Genomic DNA, 27,313 nt, shown 5'->3' with positions numbered 1-27,313 from the left:
CCGTCTACCCACATAGACATGTTAAAAAAATTAATAACGAAAATTGTTCTGGTCCAAAATTGTGATTTTATTCGAAATCTGGATTCCTCTGATATCAGGATTTTTTTGGTCATTAGTTTCTACCTATCTAAATCTTCTCCAGGATTCCTCTGGTTTCCTCCGAAATACCTTCCTTATTCTTCTCATATTTACCCCTTGTAAATGAAAACGAGAACTCAATTTATGTAAAAGCTTTATTTTTATGTACATGCTATAAGAAAATTTACAATGGCCAACTCACTTGTGCTACAGTAATGAGTCTTTGTGCACCTTAAATAATGATATGAATCGTAACTATAAATATTATAAAGTCATAAATATTATTACATGTATGATACACATTCTTTCAGTTATGGTTGCAATTTGTGTGAAAGCTATGGCAATTACTGCACAAGTCACCTCAAAGAACACCGACATACAAAATGTTAACTAAAAGCCTCGTAAAACCACAGTATACAAAATATACAACGATTATTATTTATAAAAAGCCATATATTATACAACCAAACTGTTTCCAACTTACCATCACATTCTTACAAGTAAGTATCTCTACTTCACGAGAAAAATGCATTACAACTTAACAAATCTCTCACACAGTACAAACTCCTATCCTACACACAAGCACCCATTTTCTACCTTCTTCAACATGGAATGCACAAAAGTTGTTATAGCAATCTTTTATCTTAGGTTATTGCAAAATTACAAAGAGCTCACAGGTGAGTGAAATAACAAGTGATCCTGCATTGATAGGAAGACTGGGAATTTAAATGTACGGTCATTGTACTGTAAAATTAAAATTTTTTAAACATGATATACAAAATAAAAGCACAGAAAAATAAAATCTAAAACGTTCATTATTCTCTTATATAAACACACATTAATTTATAGCAAAAACCTTAAAAACAATTTTTATTTTGAACCACACACATTAATTTGTTCGTAATGTCGTTAATAAAATACATGAGAAGGTTTACAAACATAACTACTATATTATATAGATTTTAGGTTGTAGTAAACGAAAGAGCAATTCGAGGAACATGATTGACCGTCAACAACTAACAATATTGCAAATTTGTCCAAAACTAAAAAGATATATACATAAAATACATTTACGTGAACATAAGCAATATGTATTTACACGCACATACACAAAAAATATTTATTTCAATGTTTGTTGTCATGAATATCAACTTTTCTCAGTACTGAAATTAGAGGTGAAGATTATTTCCTGATTAAGTAGCTAACACCTTATCTTGCGTCTGCAAGATTTTTTATGCGAATATTTGTAGTTCAGCTTATCAAATAAATCCCACAAAAGAACTCTGGAATTGTCTTCCCTAGCTATCACGTAAACGTATACAAAACTGAATTAAGATTCAGCAAAAGTGATTCATACGGAACCTATATTCATAGTTCCCTTCTGACTGTTACTCAATACAAATACACAAGTTCTGGTAGCGCTGCTGATCATTCAGTAAATTACTTTTCTTTTTAACAATCAGTTACAATCATACGCAGTCTTATTAGTAATCAGAAAACCAGGACGGAAGACTGAACTTTTCTTTTGTTGTAAGTATAGCTTAAGTAGAATAAATGTCATTCATTTTATATAAGAAATTTCTATACAAGCAATCTCATTTAAAAGTATATTCATTTTCTCATTCACACATTTATGGACATGTAAGAATTTTATTTTTGGGATAAGAATTAATAATCATTTCTTTTTAATCCCTGCACGAGGAAAATTACCCTCATACTTGAAATACAATCAATCCATACAATAAATTATGAATCAAGTTGTCTCAAAGAAATTATTGCCTATTTGGATAACTTTTATCGGATGAGAGACGTTGAATTATGCTTATACTATATATATTACAATACACTTTGGCCACCCCTACAGAACTTGAAATAAAACATTCATAAAACATCGATTATGACATCGGATGAACGAGTGGGTGGTGAATATCGAAGGATTTGTGATGTTTGCATCTTTATGTCACGTTTTCTTATGAAAATCGTGATGCTTGAGAAGAAAGGCGGGAGATGAGCGAAGTGTGTAGAACAATTACTCTAACAAATTTCAGGTATTCCACCCCCTACCTGATCTACATTACACATATTCGAACGAACGACCTTTGCATACTGTTATTAAAGACTACGAAGTACAGAAAAAGGTGAATACCATTTGGCACCAATTCTGCATTCTGAGGTTTCTTCAAGGCACCTAAATTATTTCAATGGACTAAAAGTGACTCAATCTCTGAGATTGGACGTGAAAGCTCAAGTGTTATTCATTTTTGCATTTACGTGCTTGACTACATTACATATAAAAAGCAATGGTACAATTTCATGTTAGTCTCTCAACATGTCAACTACAGGTATCCGGCCTCTATAAAAGACATCTAAACGTTCATCCTTCATGCAGAATAGCACTCATACTAGTATATATATTATAAAAGTACTAATTCATCCTGAACACTCATATACACGAAGAAACTGTACCATGATGAGGTAAAGAGAAGAGAAAGTCCGTTTCTTGTGCAGTCTGTGATGGTGATATTGAACCTGAAATTTAAAAGTAAATAAATAAACTTCAAATTTACTAGTAATTTGGCACTGGAACTAGAGTTGTTAATAGTAACGGAATCAGAAATGTTTTGGGGTTGGGTCCCAGAACCTAAAAAATTCGGCGCGCTTCACGGAAAAGAAGCAAACTATATTTCGACATTAACAAAAAATTGGCTACTTACCAATGAACCCTCCCTTGAAAAAATTTAAAGATTTTGACGTTTCGGAACTCTCAGCTGGTTACTTCCTCAGTGGCAAGGTAAAAAGGATTAAAACGGAAAGGAGATAAAAGGAGTAAAACCAGGAATACATACCACTATATAAAAGTAACGTACAAAAAAGATCTTGAGATGAACAGAACAGAGTGAAAAAGAGAATGAATTGAATAAAAAAGAACGCGGTGTCTATGTTGGGCCACTACTGCCAGATCCAAAGTATGCATCAAAGGTAGGTACCCAAGTTCGATCAATGTTGCCAGTATCAAGGTTCAATGCAGGTTTGTATTTATGAATAAAAAACGATTCTCAAAGCAAAATAATAATAATAATAATAATAAAAAAAAAAGAAATTAAAGAATCAAAACTTATTTCTCTTTTCTTTGTGATTTTGCTTGAACTTTAATATCAGTTCCAGAACCCTCAATCGATTTTCTTAGAAACCAATTTCAATTTCGATTCGGAGATCAGAAACACTTTTTTTCAGAAAATTTGCTTTAGTGTAGAATCGTAAATTGTATATCAGAAAATCTCCTTAAGTTTCAGTAACTGAAATAGTTTTTCTCGGCAAAATACGGACAGATTCGGGAACCCAACTCCAGTATAATCCATTTTCACCTCTGATCCGCTAACAACCCTGGCTAGAACTTAAAATCATAAGCTGAAATATCGATACACACCGTTTCAAAATAAATTTTAAATCTCACTGTACCTTGAGCAGCTCTTCAAATGAGTGATTAGTAAGGATACCAAAATGATAACGTACACGTAAGAAAAAACTACACGGTAAGAAAATAGCATCAGGGTTTTCTACCTTCCTTCCATAACTCAAGTAAAGAGTGAATATTACAAATCAAACCTATTTTAATTTACAAAATCAGTCAGCATTTTTGGATCAAAAGATCCAATATATTTGAATCAAAAATTTTCTTGTAGGCCTTATATCTGGAGAACTACATAAAGTGTAGCCAAACCCAAAATATCACTTAACTCAGTATGATGTGCTTATTCCGTAAAAAATACGAAAACTCGATCTAGGGGCCGTTCAAAAATTTTGTAGCCCCCTGATCCAAAAACTAATTATTGGCCAAGATCTTTTGATCCAGTCTCTGGATCATTTCTAAAATTTTTGTTGTCTCTTATCTCGTGAAAAGTTTGGAATTTGTACAATTTTTTAATAAATCTAAATTCACCAATAGCTGTTGTTTCAAAGGTGTTACATACTACTATAAGTTGCTTTAACATATCATTCCAAGTTATTAGTCTTTTGTTAAGCGCTAACGTCAGCAATGTCATATAAGGAATAATTTAGAAGTTTACAAAAGACAGATACTATATCTTCTGATTTCTTTTATTATTATTAATGTATATCCCATCAAAGGAATATTTTACAACGTATATACCGCTATTTTGCAGTGTGTCCGCAAATAACTTTTATTTGGTTAAATTCTCTCTCAATAGTTTGTCTAATCTAATAGTATGTAACAGTGGTGTAACGTACGACATGCTATTGAATAGTTATTGTAACCATTGTCTAGTAATGAGTTTTCCGATTGTGGACAAAAAATTATGCTTCATTGACTTTAGCAAACTCTTATTGTAAGTACAGACTGCATTTACTTAATGTTTAAGAGGCTTGTTTCATGTGTTTTTCCTAATTCTCGTTACAGATAATTAGAAATTTTACTGCGAAAATTTGACTAAATCCTAATTTTAATGGTCGGTCAGTTGGTAATTAAAGGTATATATAGGAAAATATTTCACATGCACACAAAGTACGTCAAGGTCTGCCTTAATGCCAAGTTAAGATGCACTGCTCTAGACCCTTTCTATTTCAAGTGTGCCCTAGATGGTGCTGCAGTAGATTGTTTTCTCGTATCTCCCTCGAAAGAGGAAGGGCAAGTAGCTGTGGCCGACGTCCTTCAATAGTTGGATGCGGACAGGGTTGCCATATTGAGTTTTCACGGACTTCGCTGTGCACTGTCTTGTTGGCCACTCTATGATCTTCACTCGCCAAGACCAAACGACTGAGTGACACATTGGCAGCACAGCCGAGGCCATTCACTTCTGTCCCCAAAGCAAAGTAAAGTTTTCCTCCGTAAGAGGGTGGCGGGGATAGGGCCCAAGTATGTTCCACATATTTTCCGAGAGCACACTTGAAATAGAAAGGCTCTAGTGATTGATTTTTAGTCGCATAGAAAAATCAAATGAACAATAATGTGCTACAACTAACGCGTGAATATAGGGCACATATGTTTTATCAAACACTTAATATCGCTATTGTTTTAATTATTATTTCCAAATTTTTAAAAATCTTACGTGTAACCGAATTCAAAACCACACCAACAACTCCCTATCGCTATGCATTAATTTTCAAATCTCAAATAGGTATGAAATATAATTGAGATTTTCGTGGTCAGAGCACAAATTTTCAGCTGTAACAAAATGTTCTTCCCCACATTAAGGTAGCTTTTACTTATCACAGATGTGAAAAGTGGTTATTCAATTCGAGTTTGATGTCCATTTTTAGCACCAAGACGCTAACAACCCATCTCTCTTTAAATGGGTACGTCTGCAACCGTACGAGGGAAGTATTAACACTTTAGCTTAAAATACAGTTCTCAACTAGCCGAAGGTGATTCATCTACAGCCTGCATAACAAGCCTTAAAGAGTTCGTGGTCATTTTTCTTAAACAATACTATACACATAATTACTTTATGAATGTAAGGAATACCTATTTAAATGAAACTTACTTGCCTCCATATTCCTTAAGGTACAGCAGGAGAATTGTAGTTTCTGAATGTTCCGAAATACAAAATGGAACCTCTTTTTGCAACAAACGAGGCTTCTACTTGATCTTTTACTGATAATTGCTTACACATTTTTGGCAACGTACAACTTCTTGTCGAATAAACATAGTGAATTTATTTTTTGGTTTGTTTACGAAAATCTGATGATCACAAAATCATGAGGAGTTGCACATAACCACTTAGAATGAGACAAAGCGTTGTCAGTATATCCTATATATAATGCAAAATAATTTCTGTCTGTTCGTCACGTTCCTAAAAGTTCATGGTCAGGCTCAATTGTCGCCAGCTGCGCTGGCACCCACCTCCTACTTGACGCGAACAGATGGAGATAGTGTGCTGGCAATTTGCAGTCGAAGTAGGACAATGGCCGTAAACACATCTAGATTTGAGCATTACAAAGTTAAATGTACGATTTTAATTTTTAGCGTAAAACAAGCTGAAAGTCTCGGGAGAGAATAACTACTACTAACTATTATATTATCAAGTGACTCTCGATTTGTGATAAACTCAGTCATATTTTTTTTTTTCTTTCTTTCATTACGTTTATTCCACAAGATGTACGCAGCTAAAATATATAAGAAATAGCCAATTCATTATTAAGTAGAAGCTTTGTCTAATGGAAAGCTAAAACCGATTTGGTTTTCGAAATATCCAGAAGCTAAAATTATCTACCTGACAAACCTTGAGGTAAATTTAATGCGAATAACCGTATATATTGTGCATCGGCAGTGGTTTATTATAAATTAATAAATCTAATAAACTGATAATTTTCAGTTTTTGTGTAATACGCAATTATGTATAATAAGAAGCAATGTCACGTGTACACCATGTGAAGGAGCTTGGTTTAGCACATGTTTTCAATTTTTATTGGAATTTGGCTGCATGGTCTGCCTCTTCATTACCAGCTATGCCAATATGGCTCGGAACACTGCAGAGTTGTACCTCATATCTTTGTGCTAAAGATGTATAGTAAAATCGTTCAAATCGTTCCCAGGCCGCTACAAAGGAAGCGGAACACTATTGAAGGAAACCGCGTGTTTCTTTGTTACATGGGAGGGATAACTGAACATGTCCTTCCAGTTGAGGGTGGCCTGCCAGTTGACCTGCTGAAAAAGAAAGCGATGTTGCAATTTTCACACTTTTGCTTACTGATTCTTTAGTAGTCTTCGCAGAAAGACAGATTTATCTAGTTTTTTCGTTACTTTTGTTTTCATTGCATCCTCCTCCTTCCGTCTCCTTTAGCTTGAAGGGCATAATTGTGGGACGTTAAACAAATATTTCATTTAATTTGAATTCAATTTGGATATGTTGCAATGAAGAGAAAAAAGAAATCAATCATTAGTTTCATGATATGTGCTTATATTACTCTTAAATATAGCATATTGTTAATATTATGTAACTTCCGTAGCGATAACGCGTGTACGAACCAAACATGTTAAGTGGTTCGCCCCTGTCCTTCCACCTGCCCATCGCAAGGCAGTGCCACAAAAGCCCGATGAGAAAAAAAATACAATCTTTCTTTGCCACTCCCAGAAATCCGTCCTTGACCGCCTCTGTCCATACTATTATACTGAATTCCTTTAATGATTGTTGTGTTTTATTATTATTATTATTATTATTATTATTATTATTATTATTATTATTATTATATAATGTATCCATCGGTAATAAAAGTTTAGCGATGGCAACAACTTATTACTTCGACAACGAACACGTGCCATTTATGGCTTATTTGGAGTGTTATTTATGAGGGCGGTTAGGGTAAATTTTCTGCTTGAGTACAAAGGAAGCCGGTTAGGGACCAATAGAACGTCTCGACTATATATAAGAGGATTTGTCGGACGAAAGGATATTTACATTGCACATCAAGGAGGCTGCTCAAAGCACAGTCACAACAGGTTACGGTTCTGCGTATATGAGTGCAGACATAGCGTAAAATACGTAAAACTGCAACAAGCTCGAAAATGAACACTGATGAAAATGCGTGTAATTCATTAAAACTGTGTACGTGTAGTTGTAAAAAGGCATCTCCGACAGAATCAGCGTGTCTGGAACAGTCAGTGAAAAAGACAAAATTTTGAAAACTGTGTACGAGACAGGGGAACTCTTGTTGAAATTTGTGTTTGACTCCTTATACTGTGCCAAATAACTAAACATAGCTATCTTCCCACGGGAGTGTGGGTAAAAACCCAACGGACAAAGGAGGAACTTCGGCTGCAAGATCATCCAAGACTTCCCAACCACGAATTCCATAAGGCCTGACAGCATTGGGTTGTGCCTGGCATCGTCGGTAGTGCTCTCTAGCTTTCGAAGAAAGAAAGAAAAAAAAAATCGAGGCATCGATTATAGATGAGCAAACTAATAAAGCATCAGCTGATGACGGCGTTGGGTTGAAGATGGATCGTATATTTCTACACACAGGCTGAAATGGCTGGTACGGAATGCACCGGTCGCAAAACTTATACCAAGATTATATACAGTGTTCAGTTAGCGTAACGTCATATACAGTTCGTGTCTACAGAAGACTCGTTATATCTAATCAAGAAACCTATGAAAGAATTTGCCTACAAAAGCAAGTACATCAAGACGTCAATTTTTAATCCTAGAACCCTTGCACCGAAACAGCAAGATGTTTTTACGAAGTGATTAGATCTTGATGTGACGAATGTGATTACTTAACCTTTTAAAAAAGGCCACGAGAAAAGCGAATGACACAGTGTAGAAAAACACATGAAGATACAATAAATTCGACAGGTTCACGCTAGCTTTTTAAATATTAATTATTATTTAATAGCTTTCTTCAAGTAAATAAACACTAAGAATTTAAAGAAAATAATTTAAATAAATAATTGTTAAGAATTGTGTACAGGAACTAGGTACAATATAAACCATAAAAACACAAATGAATCAGTCATTTGAGAAACACCTCATGTCCATTTTTGGCCAAAATTGAGATAGACATATTAAATTGTTGGTGAAGGCTAGACAAATCCAATACGCATAGAACAACTCACCTCCGCTTAGTAATCATGGTGATGGCGCATTAGAAAATATCCATTCATTTGAGAAACACCTCATCTCCTGGAAATGTGTTGTTTCTCAAATGACAAATGTTCCAGGGAACGCTAAACCACGTCATATCATAAAAGCTATTGACGACCACATAGCCTCTTTTCTCCAGAAAGAAGTCCATTACACCAGCAGGTCTTACAAATACTTGAACGCAGGGTGGAAAAAAATCATGATTTTTTTAAAAAAAATCATTTTCGTTGATTTTTTTTATTTAAATCGATTTTTTTGATTTAAATCAAATCTTTCTTCTCGTATAATACAAGTCGCGAACTGAAGAAAAAGCATTAGGAATTAGTATTAAATGCTAATTATGCCATTTAAGTGAAAGTATTGGGGTTGAATTTTGAATTATCCCCAATCGTTAACCTATATCAATCCCAAAGAATGTTTCTTAACCCTTTTAAATTATAGCTCTTTTCAAAGGTAAATTATAGACTTTCAGTCAAGCAGCTACAGCATCATCCTTATTCATCCTAGGATCATGGTACATACATCACTCTCTTTAGAATAGAACAGCTTTTGAAACGGTAACATTCACATTTCCCTATCATGTTCCTGAAGCGGAAAATTTTGAGAGTAATCGGCATCTTTTAAACTTTTTTTTTAAATTTTTGATCCCCTCTGGATTCCCCTGTGTTAACGCACAGATCTCAAAATCAACTGGGAAATACTAAGGGGTGTACTAAATGTGCGTACAAAATTTCAAGCTTCTATCTTGAGTAGTAAGGGTAAGGAAACTATTTAACAATGAGCTAAGAACATCCCCACAATGCTCCAGATGACCCGAATGTAATATAAAAATTTCCTCAGACATCCTTATTTATCCTAGGATCATGATTTGTACATTATTCTCTTCAGAATGAAACACATTTTCAAACGGTACCCTTCAAATGTCTCCATCGTGTATCTTGGGGCGGGTAAATCACGGAAAAAGGAATTTTCTGTTAATTTTTTTTTTTTTTTTTAATTCTTACCTCTGTGGACCCCTCCCCCTGTTTTAAGGCAGAGACTTGAAACAAATCTGAAAAATACTGAGGAGTGCACTGAGTAAATGTGGAAAATTTAAATCTTGTAGGTGCAAAAGTAAGCCCGCGAAAAATAGTATTCCCCAAATACCCCAGATTGCCGTATAAAACAGAATCTCAGGTAACAGTTTCCTGAGACATCCCTATTTATCCTAGGAGTATAGTACATACATCATTTTCTTCAGAATAGAACAGCCTTTCAAACGGTACCATTCTATGTCTCCATCTGGGACGGACAAATCACGAAAAAAGCTAATTTTTTGTTAAAAATATCCTTTTTTAAAAAACATTTTTGCCCCTCTGAATCCCGCTGTTTCCACGCAGAGATGTGAAAACATCTGAAAATTATTAACTGAACGCGTGTGCAAAATTTCAGTTTTCTGAATGCAAAATGTAAGCCGCCAAAATATAATATGCATAACAAAAAATATCTTTTTAAGTTTATGACGTCATCACATACTATGCCTCAACGCAGAAAGGCGTGAAAGCATATGTAACGTGTTCTAAAATGCCTCCAGTCTTGAAGAAAACGAAGTAAAAAGCCTTATTGGTACTTTTTTAATCGAATAATGAAGATTCTACCCTATCACCTAAAAATAGGTGATATAACTTAAAAGGTTAAGCATTAAGGAAAAAGTACAGCAACGTTTATCAAAATGACACCTTTTATCACAAAAGTTACTGATATTTGGCAGGGGCCTATTTTTAAAAACTCAGAACTAGCTTGCCGCATGAAATACACAAATTTCGCCTAAAGCTATAAAATTAACAAACAAACAAAAAAAAAAAAAAAAAATGGAGAGGGGATAGGACCCCTCTAAATACGCCCTATTATCTGGGAACAAACAGACACGCACAAAAAAATTTCATCTTAAATGTCGATGGTGATTTCCCCGTTGGAATAGTTAACGATTTTAAAACCCAAACCGAATGTTACGTAAAGAAGAAAATAGGATTGCTCCGTTACCTGTTCAAAACGGGATTTTCCCTAATCATCCTTTGCATGACACTTGTTTTCATACTATACTGTACATTTGAGTCTCATTGTATTATGATTATTAGCCTCCATAATCGAAATAATAGAACAGAAGTGGGATTTTACTTATTATCACTTTAAATTAATTTATTTCGGAATTCGATTTAAATCAGCGATTTTTATTAAAAAAAATCAAGTGATTTAAATCTTGATTTATATCGTGATTTAAATCAGACTGATTTAAATCAATCCACCCTGCTTGAACGCTAACCTTAATGTAAGAATTATATGGCAACTTTTCAAAGCAAAAATTTCCAGACTTGAGTGTTGATTACAAGATTTATTTGAAAATATTTCATGAGCATTTTGACCTAACTTCTGGGAGGCCTCAGATTGATTCTTGTAAATGTGAGGAACTGTCTGTCAAAATAAAAAGTCCATCTTGAAGTGATGTAGCTAAAAGAGTATGTTGCAGAACTCCTTGTGCATAAAAGGAGATCAAACAAGTTTTTCAAAGCCATTGAAAATATTAGACAAAAGTGTTTAACGGATGAAAAAGTAGGTGGGAGCTGCATGGACTTTATGCAAAGCCTTCAACTTCCTCAAATACCAGTTCAAGAAATATTTTACTTACGGCAATTGACAGTGAATGTTTTTAATATTCATGATGTTGCAACCAATAAAGCCAAGTTTTATGTATATCATGAGGGCTTAGCTAAGAAGGGGCCGAATGAAATTTGTTCATTTTTAGTTGATTATATCAATGAAGTTCTTGATGCTGATGTTAGGCATCATGTTTTTTCCGATGGTGCACCTGGAAAAAACAAAAACACCGTGGTTGTGCGGTTTTCTCTTGCCCTTACAGAAACTGTCCGATTAGACAGTATTCATCACTATTTTCCTATTCGAGGTCATTCGTACCTTCCGTGTGACCGCGACTTTAGTGTAATCAAACGAAAAATTAAAACAACCGACAGGATTCACACAGTAAAACAGTATGCTGAACTTATATTGCACTCTGCTGCTTTTCAGGACAAGTTCCTGGAAAAGCAGAAGAGTGAAAAAGTAAAGGATTTTAAATCATGGTGTGGTCAATTTTATATATATATATATATATATATAATATATATATATATATATATTATATATATAAATGTAATATCTATGGAGACTCAAGCAAGGAACATCCCAAGGGAAAACAAAATTCAACATTTCAACTTGTATGGAGTTTCATTACTCTAATAAACATGTAGGCCAAGTTAAGTAAAAAACTTTATTGGTGGACTCAATGAACAAATTTTGACTTGAAAAAGCCGGGAACTGGTTTACCAGAGCTTCCAAAAATCGGTGCCTACCCGCAAAAATGTGTACCTATCAATATCGATAAAATAAATGACCTCAAGAAAGTCGAAGCCTATATACCTGCAGACATTGTTGGTGAATTTTATTCAAAAATTTATGACTGGCCAACTATCGATATGGATGACATTGAACTGTTTTAAGAAACAATGTTTGGAAAATGTGTATATATTATTTGAAAAATAAAATACTGATTTTTATTAATAATTTGAATTGTTTTACCTTTTATTTCATGCCGGATAACATATCGTTTAGTCAGTCATTTGAGAAACAACACATCTCCAACGTTTATAATTTTTTAAATATCAAAATAAAAATAATAAAATTTTATTTTGGCAAAATTAGCTTACCAAACCCCTGTAGAAACATAAAAAAATTCAAAAAATATATGATGTTAAATTATGGAAAAACTGAGTTTTTCTACATTTCCCGAAAGTTTACTTTTTTGGATATGAGGTGTTTCTCAAATGACCGATTCAAATAAAATGGATTAAGTTACTTCAAGAACCTAATATCTACGGTCCTCCTTATTGTACCTACCGTAACATCTATAAACATACACTATTCAATCAAACTCACCAGTTAATGACTTATTTTTCCACTGAGTAGCTATTTCTGTATATTTCCTACTGATATTACAGGTACTTTGACTTGTATCGCCGTATCATAACCTCCTTTTGACTGCATCTGGTTCTGAATGGCATGAAGATGAGAATTACCAAGATGAATATCACCTGAACCAATATGTCCTGTATGCTGGAAATTGGTAGGTTCGCCGATCATCGATCTATCAATACGTCGTCTTCTCTTCTGCAACATAATGAGCACATACATAAATGTTGATTGATTGATTTGGAGTTTAAATTGCAAGTCAACTGCACACAATAAAATCGTTCAAATATATATTTGTCAAAGATCAGTTATTCCATTTCACTGAAATATTTACTGAAGTGCCGTTCTTTGCCCGCCCTGTTTTTTTTTTACTTCACGGCCCCTGGTTAAGCCGTGTAGGTTAAAGAAGCGATGATTAACGAAAGTGAATTATAATGAAATAATAAATGGAATGCGAATATGGGACGAAACGGGATAATCCCGAAGAAAAGAAAGAAAAAAAAAACCGCTATAAGCTTGTGTGGGCGGAGAACCACGAGCCACTTGAACCGTTCTACTACTGAGCCATCGCATCCCCCCCCCCCCCCGCCCTTAAAAAAGCTTCAGTTCAAACATCTAAAACCTATACAAACCCTGAATGGAACAAATTCACTCACACAAGATCGAATTCATTGAACTTTCCGAAGTTTCCTCACCTAAATCCAGCGACTGACTAACACGAAAAAATCTGCCTTGCGTCTACCTTATTTTATTCAATATATCTCCAAAACTCATGGAAGTAATATATTTGTATCATGTATATCAAAAACTTCTATATATTCAATTTCGTGTCTGTCAACGGTCCAGAGGAACCTAGCATCAATATTTTAACTACTCACTCCTTAGGGAAGGAATGACTAAAAGTCACAACAGAGAATGTTCGTAGCCCGGTTATAAAGTTTTCCGAGAACTTTAGATGAGAGGCCCTGGGTGAATCAGTGGAAGAATGCTCCCTTTGGTCCGTGGGGATCTTGATTCGATCCCAGCTCTCGCCAACTGAACTTCATGATGGACAAACACCGTATGTGAGAGTTTTCTCGGGGTTCTTCAGTTTCCTTCCATTTTCTTCATCACCATTTCCTTTAGCCTACAAGGCATACCAATGGAACGCAAGATTGAAAAATTAACCTTGGAGACTTAAGGCCGTAAACTTCAACTGTCAATTATCGAACACCATTTCAATTTAGTCTGGATCAACTGACAGATGAACTAGGGTTAACCTTGGATGCACATTTTTAGTGTTTAACTTCGTTGATTTTGGTTAGTCTGCAGTAGTGAGCCAAAGGTTGTAAAATTAGATTTTCAATGGTGCAAAGTAACTTGAACTATGTTCAAGTTAAAAAATTTAATTTTGAACTTCGTTTGCAAAACGAATCGTAATTGGAACTTCGTTTGTGCAGATGGCCGTTTATAGTAACCTTGTTTCCTTTTTCTATCCCTTCGGAGTGGAATGTTTAATTCGTGCAACTCAATGTAATAATAGTCTACTGAGTACTTAAAAGACATGTTATCACGTTCCTATACAGCCAATACAATCATACTGAATTCACGAAAGTGAATGACATTCGGATTCTGAAAACAAACTCTATGTACAAGATTTCACGTATTTATATCCTAGAATTCGCGTACCCAGTTTTCAAAAGAACAGTCACAACAGTAGTAAAATACTCTATGCGAGAGTCAGTTTGTTTCATACTCTGCTACAGTTCCGTGAGTTCATGGTAATAGCCTATAATTATTCTGAGAGTTCAATGTATATCATTGTAATCGGTCGAGCAGTTAAGGACACTGACGGTAAAAAACAATTAGCATCCAATGTAACACTATTTAAAAGAAAAAAATGAAATCTTTGAGTTTTACGTCCTACGGTTATGCCGGTTAGGCGAAAGGAGACTGTGATGATGAGTAATGAATGAAATGGTGGAATGAAGAAAGTGGGAGGAAACTGGAGAACCCCGAGAAAACCCACGCACACTGTGTTTGTCCACTACACTATTTAAAAGACCAAAACATCTTGTAACAAATTATAACACATTTTGGCCTCTTCTTTGGTGTGACTCATTTATGTACTTCTAATACTAATGAAATATTTTTCTTCTGAAAAATTCAAACCCGAATAAAATTGTCAGTAAAATTAAAATGTAGGATCACTCTACAATTCCAAGTTATGATAGTCAAAAACTGGAAAAGGTTCCTCTTGAAAGACCATGCTGAAAAAAAGCATTATACAAATGCTTTCGTGTTCTAAAAATATTTTCCAGTTATGCCAGTATTTGAGAAATGTTCAAATGTTCAACGAACTGTACAACATTTTGTTTTAAATATGGTGGCAAATGTAAAGTATGTTTTAGGAAATTGTAGCTAGCACTATTCATTATTATTATTATTATTATTATTATTTTTAAAGTGGACAAGTATTAAAGTTACAATATTAAACATATTTTATATTTGCTACCTTCTTTCAGATAGTACATTCTAAAATTGAGATATTTCACAATTATCGTTATAAGCAAAATGTATTTTCAGTACACCCAACGTTTGTGAAACACTTTTCAACTCCGTAACGGTTTTTCAAAAACCGGAAGAGGTAATCGATGTCTATCACTTTCGGTTGCAATGAAAAGAATGGAAGCATTCTTGGTACTGAATTCATGTATTTAAAAAAAAAAATCTGGTTGTCGCTATTTCTTATTCGACTTTCACAGCTTCCGGTTTCCACATATATAAAAGACAACTCATTTTTGGAGCGCTGAATCTGTCAAAAGCAATTTTCGGATATCCCTTACCGTTTTTGCTGTATGGAAATAAGTATTGAAACCGAAAGTACTAGTAAATTCGAACCACTTCCGTTTTAGTAGTGTGTTGCGGATGAAATGTTATGTTACTTTGAGACGCTGAAACCCGCTTGTCGCAATCTATTATTAACATTTTTGCTTTATTGCGATAACCGTTAAAACTGGAAACCATTCGCGCTTTTTAGTGACTACTTAGCTCAAGTTGGATTGTGTTTTATACTCAGCCGCTAAAGGGAACCTGAACCCATTAATATAACCCTTCCCCTATTAAGTACTATCTAAAGCAGTAAGAGTGCTAAGAGAAGTTCATATTTCATTAATATAATTATGCCCCATGAAATGGGATAGCACGGAATATTATTCTCCCACGAAATCTTTAGCATTCTCAATCATGTGACTAGTATTTGAAACAATTCTGAAGACCATCAAACAGTACCACCCATTAGGATTTTGCTCTGGAATTACATTGTTAAAGTGCGCGTATATGAGTCGAATCTCAAAACTAATTATAAGTAAGAAAACTCATCCAATACATGCCACAGTTTAATAGCGATCACCGTTAAAACCGCTAACGGTTAGGAATTAAATTTCTGGGGTTTCGGCATCTATGGCCATGTTAGCCTGCCTCTCAAGAGGGATGACGTCCTTCGGCGATCACACTACCTGAGGAAAAAAAAGGAAGGAAGCGGTCTGGGACCTGCATGTTAGCTACCATCCTAGAATTTACCTTATACTTCTTCGACCGACTGTCCCCACCGGGAAACGAAATGAAATGAAATGAAATCTTTGAGTGTTACGTCCCACGTTATGCCGGTTAGGCCAAAGGGGACGGTGATGATGAATGAATGAAATGGTGGAATGAAGAAAGTGGAAGGAAACGGGAGAAACCCGAGAAAACCCACGCACACGGTGTTTGTCTACCACAAAGTTCACTTGCCGGGGCTGGGATCGAACCCGGGACCCCAAGCACCAGAGGTGAACGCTCTACCAGTGAGCCACCGCGGCCCCACACCGGGAAACGAACCCAGGACCACTAGCATCAAAAACGAAAGCATTCGAGACCACGCTACACGGGGCCACGAATAGAGGATCAGCCTTATAACGATATTGTATATTTTACATGTAATCTTAAATATCATTTCTTTTATTTACGGGCAATATGTGCTATTGAAATATGCACAAGCTAGTTAGAAGAAGAAAATATGAAAAGAAGCAAAGATTAATTATTTTCTGATATTATTATTATTTTGTTAACATGGTAATCTGACGATGTGTGTTATTGATCGTCATAGAAACGAGAAACATAAGATATAACAGAAGATCCATTTTGTAGAATTAATATGTATGTTATTTAAAAGGTGTAAATGTTTAATTCATTACAAGTTATAATAAAAAGGTAATATCAAGATGGTGTGTTCAAGTGAATTTCAGAAAAATGTAGTAGACTAGATTATATTTATATTCGAACTGTGGGCTAAAGTGTAACCCTGAATATACTAAATTAATATATTGGTTACAGCCTAGGATATGAAATCTAATCTTTGAACTCTGAATCGATTGCAAAAAAACCTCTTATTGCACTGTTATCTTTATGAAAATCAGAACAAACAGAAAGTAATACCATATTTATGTGTGTATGCCGCGCCCATCAATTTTCTCAAAAAACAACGGTACAATGTATTTTTCATCCCACTTTTAATCATTAAAATCGTTATACACAGATTTTTTAAACCTGCAGACGACAAGATCCTCTAGAATTGAATTCCATGCTTGAATAATCCATTCGCACAAAAGGCGAAGTGCAGTTTTCTTAATTCGGCCAGTTGGCGTAGTTTCGAGTACTGCAGTCGCCGCAAGTGGTTCTTGAAAGGCCGGTTGATGCATACATCCAAAGGTTGCAGTAGAGATGTACATCCACCGAGAATAACAACCAAATCTGTGTTCCCTTTCTGAAGACGTTCCTTAATCACATCAGTTAAGTGTCCACGAAAACTATGGAGAACCACATAGAAGGCAAACGATGGAGAGCACTACGACGTCTCTCCCAAATACACTGCAGCCAGTCTACTACCAACTCGTTATCCATCCAACCTTTTTCCTGTGCTCTTACAATAATCCCGCTGGGAAAATCCATTCCTTTTTGCACTGTTTTTCTTTTGAACACAACAAAGGGTGGGAGTTTCTTGCCATCAGCTAATATACAAAGCTTAACAGTACAACGCTGCTTCTCGTTACCGCTTGTTACAATGGAGACTGTTCTTTGTCCCTTATTCTCCACAGTAACATCGAGTGGCATATCAAATAACACACGTGTTTGGTCCGCATTGCCGATTTGCTCTAATGAATAGGAATTTTCATTCCGAAGTCTGATAACGTGGCGCTGGAACTGGATCATTTTTTCCTCGTATATCTCTGGCAAACGCTGAGCGATTGTTGTTTTCCGTCTGAGTGAGAGACCACGTCTTTTGAAAAAACTTTGTATCCATTCTCTGCTGGCTTTGAAGTCTCTTGGATTTATGCTCATTTCCCTGGAAATTTCAATGGCTTTCAATTGGCACATTTCTGTTGACACTGTGTACCCAAATTGTCTTTTGCTCATTATAAAGTTACGCAACTGCTATTCTAGTGCGGGGTACTTTGCCTTTTCACCTCGAAAAGCCATACGATCAAGCGAACAGTTTTTAAGCTTGTCTTTATCTTTCTCCAATCCCGAATGCACGATTCAGATACGCCATATTTTCTACCAACGGCACGATTCCCATCAGCTTCAGCTTCTATTATCAGTTTTTCTCCCGCTGTAAATGATCTTATCTTCCTCGCGGCACACATGTTTATGTTCTTAACAACAGCACACAAATCACAGACTTTCATGTATGGTGTATCGGTACTCACCAACGTAACACGGGGTACTTGAATGTTAATAGTACCTGCTTCACAGGATAACAAATCCGACTAGGCTTCAAATACTACTAGTGCCATGAATTTACAAAAGGATGCCCGAGCGCCTACGCTGGAAGCTAGTCAATTGTCATCAGCTGCAATAGCCATCCATTGATCCTTATTGGAAACTGGTGCATGGTGGAAGACTTGGCCAACAGATGGTAGTACATGTACGGTATTTTTGTGATCGGCCGATCATGTAGATGTAAGATGAGCTGTAACTTGTCATTTTACATTAAAACTTTCCTACTCTTGTAAAATTACAATATTCCAGTATTAGGTTAATAAAAACTACCCGTGATTTTAAATGCTTGGTGGCTCAGTCAATTCTACATTTCCTCGTATGCCGCGCACCGTTTTTTGACTTTGTTTTTGTACAGAAAAGGTGCGCAGCATACACGGATAAATACGGTAGTAAATTTTAACTTCTGATTCTGGCAGTGTTGTGGATGGTGACTATGTTTCCTTAGATGCTGAATCGACTGCAAAAAGAGTGTATCGATCTATTATCGTTTCAGTTCTACGGCGAAAAATGTTGAAAACAAATGGCTAATTTCAACCACTTCCGGTTTGAATTGGAGGTTAACTGAGATGGAACGTATTCTTGAGACACTAGATCGTTGCAAAAAGTCACTTCATCATCTCTCTTACCGTTATTGGACTGATATTTGTCGACAGACAAGTGGACATAGTCGTTCGACAAGACTTCCAACACTTACGCATAATATAGTTTAAAAGTCTAATAATATGTGAAGTCTGGCTTTGAAACTATGAATTACACCGACAAACATAATTGCTATGGTAAAACAATACTAATTTTCAGTTAAGGTAACAAGCACAAATTAAATTAGTTCTACTCTACAGCAGTACGATTACCTACGTAAATTCCTAAATTATTGTGTTCAACTATCTTCTGATAACACTAGTTAACTGTAACATAAGAGAAAGCAGTTGATCTTGAAGGAACTGTGTTCGCTGAACTCGAACATGCACTCAGTTTTCCCTTATCGCGACAGAGGAACTTTTGGGAAATTCTCCTCAAAAATGTTCCTTTTTCGCGTATATCATAACCTTAGCTCTTGTCCCCTTAGGAATAATAACACAAGAATTAAATCAAAGAAACCTTGATTGATACTCAAACCTTCCAAGTTTCAGAACAATCGCATTATTATTTCTACAGAGATATTTATATGTCTATGCTTTCAGATCTCTTGATTTGGTGGGGGAAAAATATATGTGTTCCATTACCACAAGCACAGACAAAATAGAATACAATGCAATTTACAATAAATAGTAATACAAATATACAAAAATCTCATGACAAAACCATTAAAACTACCAAAATGCACTAAACTTCTATTGAGTTACACAAATGTACACTACTTCCTTCTTTTCTAAGAAGTATTGCATTCTCTAACAATCCCACATCATTGAAGGATTCCATCGTCCCTGGTCTGTTTTCTCCATTGCTAATAGGTCTTGGTGGAATCTTTTCCCCTGTTTGTCGCTGACAGCACCTAGATTAGCAGGAAAGAACCTAAAATGAGTGCGTAAAAAGTAGATGATTAAAGACATCCTACAACCCAATTCTTTATATTTCTGTAGCATATCCTCTACGATTTTACTGTTATTCTCCGCTTTGTTATTGCCCAGAAATCTGCGCACAACACATTTAAATACTATCCAGGATGCTACCTCGGCACTGTTTACCTTGCCTTCTAAGCTATCATCAAGCATGGGTTTCCTAATCTGGGGACCAACACAAACTCTTGAAATCGTAGCATTACTCAGGTTAGGAAACTTATGTCGCAAATGCCAGTTGTGACCATGGCTTTGACAAAGTTCTTCATAAGTTCTAACTATACGAAGTGGTGGCAGTAGTATCTCATTAGGATCTACCAAAGAAGCATATTTGACGTTGCATCACCCAGGAACGTAATTCACTTCGATAGAAATATTTGATAATTTAAGGAAGACAACGGAAAGAAGTCGGAAGATTGTATGTATATATATTGGGATATAGACCGTACGTATTAACAAATATACATTGAATTTCATTTTCATTCATTCCGAAAGTTTAGGTAAACTTCTAATTCTACATAGAGTATACTGTTGAATATTGTAAACGGTCATGATTATGTGAGCTTGTGGTAATGAATTAAACAGTTTTTCCCCAAATCAAGAGATCTGAAGTAGGGTGCAATGAATAATACACACAGTATAGGATATAAATATCTAGAAATAACGCGATTGTTCTGAATCTTGGAGGGTTTATTGAGTATCAATCGCGATTTTCTTTGGTTTAAGTCTTTCATTATTATTCGTAAGAGGTCAAGAGCAAGGGTTATGAAATACGCGAAAACGGGACATTTTGAGGGAATTTCCCAAAAATCAGACTGTCGCGAGGAAAACTGGACGTGATGGAGGAAAACAGAATGCATATTCGAATTGAGAGCGAAAAGTTCCTTTAAGATTAGGTGTTTTCTCTCATATTACAGCAAAAAGTTAAAACTTGTTGACTAATGTAATTCACTCTCATATTATGATTTAATAGTGTCGTTATGACTGCTGCAATCTATTTTCAAAGCTGAGGGCCAAAAAAGGGCTGTACGAAACTGAGATGAGACACAGAAAATAAAACAGTATATAGTGACAGAAAACTAAAAAAACATTGAAAGCGATAGGGGTGCACATGAGTAAAACTAAGAAGTACCTGCTGGGTGGGTTGGTTCACACAACACGAAAACCACTGCACCCAAACATCTCCTGTCATGTTGGATTGGTAAGACATTGAGTTTATCACAGTTTCCAATCGCCTTCCAAGACGCCACTCCTATATAATAGTACTTCTGAAATAAAGAATGAATTACATAAAACATTTAATACACAATGACTGCAGAAAACTGAAAAATAAATGAAAAACCTCCTCTTGGGCACAAAGCTCAGAAGGGTATAAGCAAACAAATTGGGGCATGTATGGACACACATCTCTATCTCTGTTGCAGTTTTCAGTACAGAACTTTACTCACCAAAATACTGTTATCTCGCGCGAGCCGGTACCGAACACGTAATATAACCTAACATTTGTAGTTGTAAAGGCACAACTGGACGGTGTTATGCATCAATTGACCAAGCGCCGAAACATCGTTCTGAGATATTGAAGGAAAGACAAACAAGTTACTATTACGATCCTGTTCTTGGCGCTTGGTCGAATAGCTTTTTCTTAAACATTTAAGCAAATAGTAGGGTTTCAAATATTATATTATATTGTTCGTGCGGGTGGACAAGAGATGGCGCAACGAACGGAGCGTCCCACAGTTCCGTGTATCCACACATGTGTTGCAAACCCCTGTCATCGCGTATCGTTCGTAGTATAGGGCAGTGGATTAAAGCGTCAACAACACCAGTTAGTAGTTAAGTGAACATGGCGCAATTTGTGCCTGATAAAGTGTTTTTGTGGGGTGTCCTGCTGCATTACTTTAACATGCAAAAAAGTGCGACTGAAAGTCATCGTATTTTGGTGGAAGTGTATGGTGACCATGCTCTAGCTGAGCGAACGTATCAGAAGTGGTTTGCACGGTTTAGAAGTGGTGATTTCGGCTTGGCAGACCAAGAGCGAGCTGAACAGCCAAAAAAATTTCAAGACGAAGAATTGACAGCATTGCTCGAGCAGGATTCGTGTCAAACGCAGGAACAACTTGCAGCAGCATTAGGCGTTGATCAAACAACAGTCTCCAAACGCTTGAAAGCCATGGGAATGATTCAAAAGATGTCACATTGGGTTCCACATGAATTGAAAGACAGAGACGTTGAAAGACGAAAAACCATTTGCGAATTGCTGCTTCAACGACAGAGCAGAAAGGGGTTTCTGCATCGAATTATTACGGGTGATGAGAAGTGGATCCATTACGAGAACCCTAAACGAAAAAAGGCCTGGGTGAAACCAGGTGAACCAGGTCCATCACAACCAAAACGAGATATTCACTGTGCAAAGGTTATACTGTGCATATGGTGGGATATGAAAGGTGTGGTGTACTATGAGCTGCTGCAACCGGGTGAAACTATGAATGGAGAACGTTATCTACGACAATTAATGCGTTTGAAGCAAGCTCTGGCCAGAACACGACCAGAATGGGAGAACAGACATGATAAACTTATTGTTCAATATGATAACGCTCGCCCACATGTCGCAAAACCGGTCAAAACCTATTTAGAAAATGTCGGATGGGAAGTTTTACCCCACCCGCCGTATTCACCAGACGTTGCTCCTTCGGACTACTACTTGTTCGATTGCATGAACAACGATTTGATTGGACAGCGGTTTACTTCTTCAGAAGATATCGAAACATGGGTCTCTGACTGGATCGCTTCCAAGGATGAGGACTTCTTTCGCCACGGAATCCGTACATTGCCTGACAGATGGGCGAAAGTGGTGGCTAGCGATGGACAATATTTTTCTTAAGGTATTTATGTATTTTGTGTTTGTACTACAGCTTCAATGTGTGCGTACCAACCGCACGAATTAATTCCTAGACCAAATATATATATATATATATATATATATATATATATATATATATATATTACATTATTTAAAATGTCTCCTATACACTGATGTAAAAATCTCGAAAATCGAAAAATGGCGCTAGGTCAATTGATGCATAACACCGTCCTACTTATCCTCGAAGAACACAACTTACATTATAACACATCCATGTTCCCTGGAGATCGATATTTCAAAGCCTAATCAGACTACTTCTGCCAACAAATAATCGTGATTTTACATACTTGTATTTGTCGAAAATCCTACGAAATGCCTATGGCTCCATTCCGTAATGGTTGGAGACAACACAACACAAATTTTGCATTTAAATTAGTCATATCAATTATTGAAAAACAGAAGGAAATATTAAAAGTTGAGAGAGAAAGCTGAAAATCGAGGAACGTGGAAGAAACATTACCAGATCAAACTTTAAAACAACTCATTAGTCTAAACCTGCCAAAAGGCAGAATAAAAATATCAATTATAATTGCTCTTTACATGTTCTGTGTTGCGTTGCGCTCCACAATTTTTGCAAAGTCTTAAAAGAACATGGCCTCTAGAATTCTTATCATTCTTGAAGAAAAAACTTACAGAGAAAACAAAACAGAATTCTAGAATAGATTTACAGGCTAGATTTCCCCGCTAGTTAGCTTATACAGGGTGTCTACTAAAATTCCAAAATGAAATTTCGTGACTTTTTCTTTCCCAAACCATAAAATTTAGTAACATTTTTAATAGCAAATTTGGCTGCGAATTGAGCCGAATTTTCATGCATGCGATAGAAGCGTACTTTGCTTGCGATTTGATAGAGTCTGAAGCTGACCATAGACATTTTTGGTGGTGAATTTTGACATTTTATAAAACAAAATTTTCCAGTCTATACTTATATTTGTACAGATGGAAAAAATCGTGACCTAAAAGCTAAATTTCTTGACTTTCATGACCGTTTACTGATTTCATGACTTTCGTGACCGACAGACACCCTGTTATAGACACAAATTATTATATATACGTGCCCTAAATAAGCAGCCACTTATCACACGGCAATAGCAAGTATTTAAACACCAAGCCCGCTAAAGGAATACTAATGTGAGCGTTATGAATACAAATGGGTGTTTCTTGCGTTCTTAAATTATTTAGCCTATAAGAATTCTAAATGACATCCCAGTTTAAGAAGGGCACAGTTTTTAAAATTTACAGAACAAGAACTTGGATTGCGAAAGAGGAACTTAAAAGACATCCGAATACACACGGATCTTTCCTGTAAAATGAATAAGGCGAGAGAATACCTAATACAGACTCTGTACTTGTAAACACACAAGACTGTACCGTTAAAACATGGTAGCAATAATAGGTAGCGTTGTAAGTCGTAATTCTCAATGATCGACGTATTCGAAAGAGGTCTAAAAAGTGTCCGACTTGTTCCAGTGAGCTGCCTGAAGTAACGTTCTGGCAGCGATGATACTATTAGAGAAAAGCATTACGATATGGCGGAACTTTCAGTTAGTAAGTTAGGAAGATAAAATTGTTATGATGTGATATGTAAATTACACGCCTGCCCACCATCGCTGACGCGCCTACTCCTTATGGACGCACCCCCTTGGTATCACTGACCCTCCTGCTGTGCTCCTGCCCCTTTGTCTGTTAAGCGCCCCATTCGCGCTTTTAGTGGCCACGTAGCCCAAGTTGGTTTGTTTTATACTCAGCCCTAAAGTGAATCTGCACCCATTACTGTAACTCCTCCCTTATGAAATACTATCTAAGGCAGTAAGAGTGCACTTCCTGCAAAAAGTTCATATTTCATGAATATAAGTATGCCCCCATAAAAATAGGATAGCACGGAATATTATTCTCCCAAGAAATATTTTGACATGATTCTCAATCATGTGACTAGTGTTTGAAACAGTTCTGAAGACCATCATACAGTACCAGGCAGTAGGATTTTGCTCTGGATTTGTATTGCTCAAGTACGTGTACATGTGTGAGCCAAATCTCAAAACTAATTATAAATAAGAAAATTCATCCAACGCATTCCACACATTTTTGTAAGTTCGGGGAAATATCCGGCTAAAATAAATAAAATTATGTGAAACAGGATGTAACACGGCTATGACAAAATCCTTCCTACTTTCATTTCCATCAATATTCTTCCAAAAATACAATTATTTCAGGTAATAGTATACATGAGAACCCCCTGATCTGCGTTTCTTCTGTGTTCTATTACCAGTTCTACATGAAATATCATAAATTTTCTACGTAGTGCAATAGTAAGAAGTATCCATGTGCACAGGACATCCGATATGCGTTAAATTCCTCCTCCCCACACACACACATAGTCATAGATAAAGTACAAGGGCACTACACTAGCAGATATAAAGTACAGGTACGTTCTTTATTTTCGTATCAGACCGATAAGTGTAGTTTTAGACATTATGCTAATTGGCCTGCATATTTTGAAAATATAATGTCAGAATCAAAACCATTATAAATAATGCCATACACCAAATCTTGCACCCAAGAAGCAATTAGTTCCGCAAAAAGTGGCTATCCAAACTTTTTTTTTTTTTTTTTTTACTACCGCCTACATTTGCAAGAATAAAGAGCATGCATATTACATTTTTAAAAAGATATTAACAAAAGACCGTGGTATTGTACCTGAACACAAATGAGAAAGTATTTATTGCCTCTGTTGAACAACACATTTATTAATTTCAATTTCCAACAGCACGTATAACAGCAAGAATAGCTAAACTATAAACGTATTGAAAATTCTTGAACAACAGAACAGCCCTCACGTTCCGTCAACTTTAGATGTAAAATTCAAATTCACTGAAATCTGAACAAATATTTTTTACAGTGTTTTCGCAGAGCTATACGTAATTAAAAGTAATGCGAACAGGTACTTTCAAATAACAATAATTCTTGTACGGCATTGAGACGAACTTTTGTGTAAGTAACTGTTACAGATCGATAGGAATACATTATCATAAAGTAAAATACAAAGTCCATTTGACAAGCTTATCAGGCTAAAATACTTTCATTCAGTTTACTACCCAAATATTCACTGTCTTACCAAAATAATTATATTCTTCAAACTGTCACCTCGTTATACTTAAAGCAACAGGAATTATTTCTGGTTATTCAAACACTACAGTGTACTGAGGAACATGTCAACACTACCTGCTGATAGGTCAGGCGATAACTACAAATCCTCTGTGAGTCTCACAATTTTGACTTAATACATTGCAACTGCAATTATCAGGAGTAAATTATCACAGTCTTTTCAAATGACGGTACACTTTTCGAGGCTTCCAAATAATTGTCCAATTTTACGATACCCTTCCCAAACCCAATTAACACCCTGCAGTCAATCTTGGACCACCGCGGACACTGCCCTCTAGGACACTCCAGGACTCGACAAAAAGTGATTAGTTTTTATTTAGCTTACCACATAAGAATCCATATATATATTACATGGATCCAATGATATTGCGGAGATAATTCGCCGAATTATTCCGTATCGATTTATGTCAAAAAAACGCAAATTATTTTCTTAGTTGCACAACGCAATGCAAAACACGCAAAAGGTAAATGTAGCTGCTCAGCTATTACGATTTCTCGTAAACTAAAAACTCAAGTTTTGCGTTTTGTTAACACAAACTTTTAAGAAATGAAGGCCTCTAGGGCTAAAACAGCAAAATTTTCAGATCGCAAATAATGCGATAAGCTATTATAACTAAAATCAACGGCGCCAACTTTGAAAAATTAATGTGGGTACATATCAATGGCAGGATGGGGAGTGTGTTGCTTGGTTGCTTTTGCAGCAACGCATCTGAAACAAACAATTATGTTTTCGAGGTTAGAAATGTTAACTTCCATCTCAATGTTTTAATTGCTTATTATTTTTAGATAATGGCAAGTGAGAAATATTGTTTTATTTTCTTTCTATCAAACTAAAATCTTGTGGGTGCTGGAGCCCCGGAACACCCACGTAGTCGGCGCGCATGTCTGCAATGCTGATTATCGCAACATTTGTGTCACCTTTAGGTAAACCAGTACGAAATGAGGCCCTAAACAGTTAAAAATTATACCGCCTTATGCAGAGTCGTTTTGAAATATGATTAGTGTCATACTAAAGACCTGACTACTGCAGGAAACATATGTTAGTCGAACTCTTTAGCATGTCTCTAATCACACGTCAAAACGACTCTGCATAAGGCCCATAAAGTACAAGTTTTTGAAATGTTAAAGGAAAAGGAATTATTTTACAAAAAGAGAAAAATGTGATAAATCTTTAACTTTAAGAAATAAACTAG

At 35.8% G+C, this 27,313-nt stretch overlaps 1 protein-coding gene across 3 annotated transcripts; it reads right to left on the bottom strand.

The window, feature by feature from the left end:
• Positions 1-215: 215 nt before the first annotated feature.
• Positions 216-26,408, bottom strand: Spec2 (CDC42 small effector protein Spec2). Of its 3 annotated transcripts, none has more exons than XM_081735938.1 (4): positions 26,071-26,408; positions 21,168-21,303; positions 12,648-12,878; positions 216-2,607 (listed from the first exon to the last, which is right to left on the bottom strand). In XM_081735938.1, the coding sequence occupies exons 2-3, from the start codon at positions 21,243-21,245 to the stop codon at positions 12,678-12,680; spliced, it is 279 nt and encodes a 92-aa protein (XP_081592064.1). In that variant the 5' UTR covers positions 21,246-21,303; positions 26,071-26,408; the 3' UTR covers positions 216-2,607; positions 12,648-12,677. The 3 variants fall into 3 exon arrangements, with proteins under 3 accessions (XP_081592064.1, XP_081592063.1, XP_081592065.1); XM_081735937.1 differs by having other exon boundaries at positions 26,178-26,408; XM_081735939.1 differs by lacking the exon at positions 26,071-26,408 and adding an exon at positions 25,653-25,792.
• Between the last annotated feature and the right edge of the window lie 905 nt (positions 26,409-27,313).

The sequence above is a fragment of the Thermobia domestica genome, chromosome 13, assembly GCF_964235325.1.
Source record: "Thermobia domestica chromosome 13, izTheDome1.hap1.1, whole genome shotgun sequence".
Taxonomy (NCBI): Eukaryota; Metazoa; Arthropoda; class Insecta; order Zygentoma; family Lepismatidae; genus Thermobia; species Thermobia domestica.
Note: the sequence above shows the minus strand (reverse complement) of the source record. Positions and strands in the feature narration are given on the sequence as shown.

Bases quoted from the DNA above. Each gene is read 5' to 3' on its own strand.
- Spec2 (XM_081735938.1), bottom strand. From the start codon at position 21,245: ATGTCTTACCAATCCAACATGACAGGAGATGTTTGGGTGCAGTGGTTT. The intron at 12,879-21,167 runs GTACTTCTTAGT...ATTATGTTGCAG, and splicing joins TGAACCAACCCACCCAGCAG to AAGAGAAGACGACGTATTGA.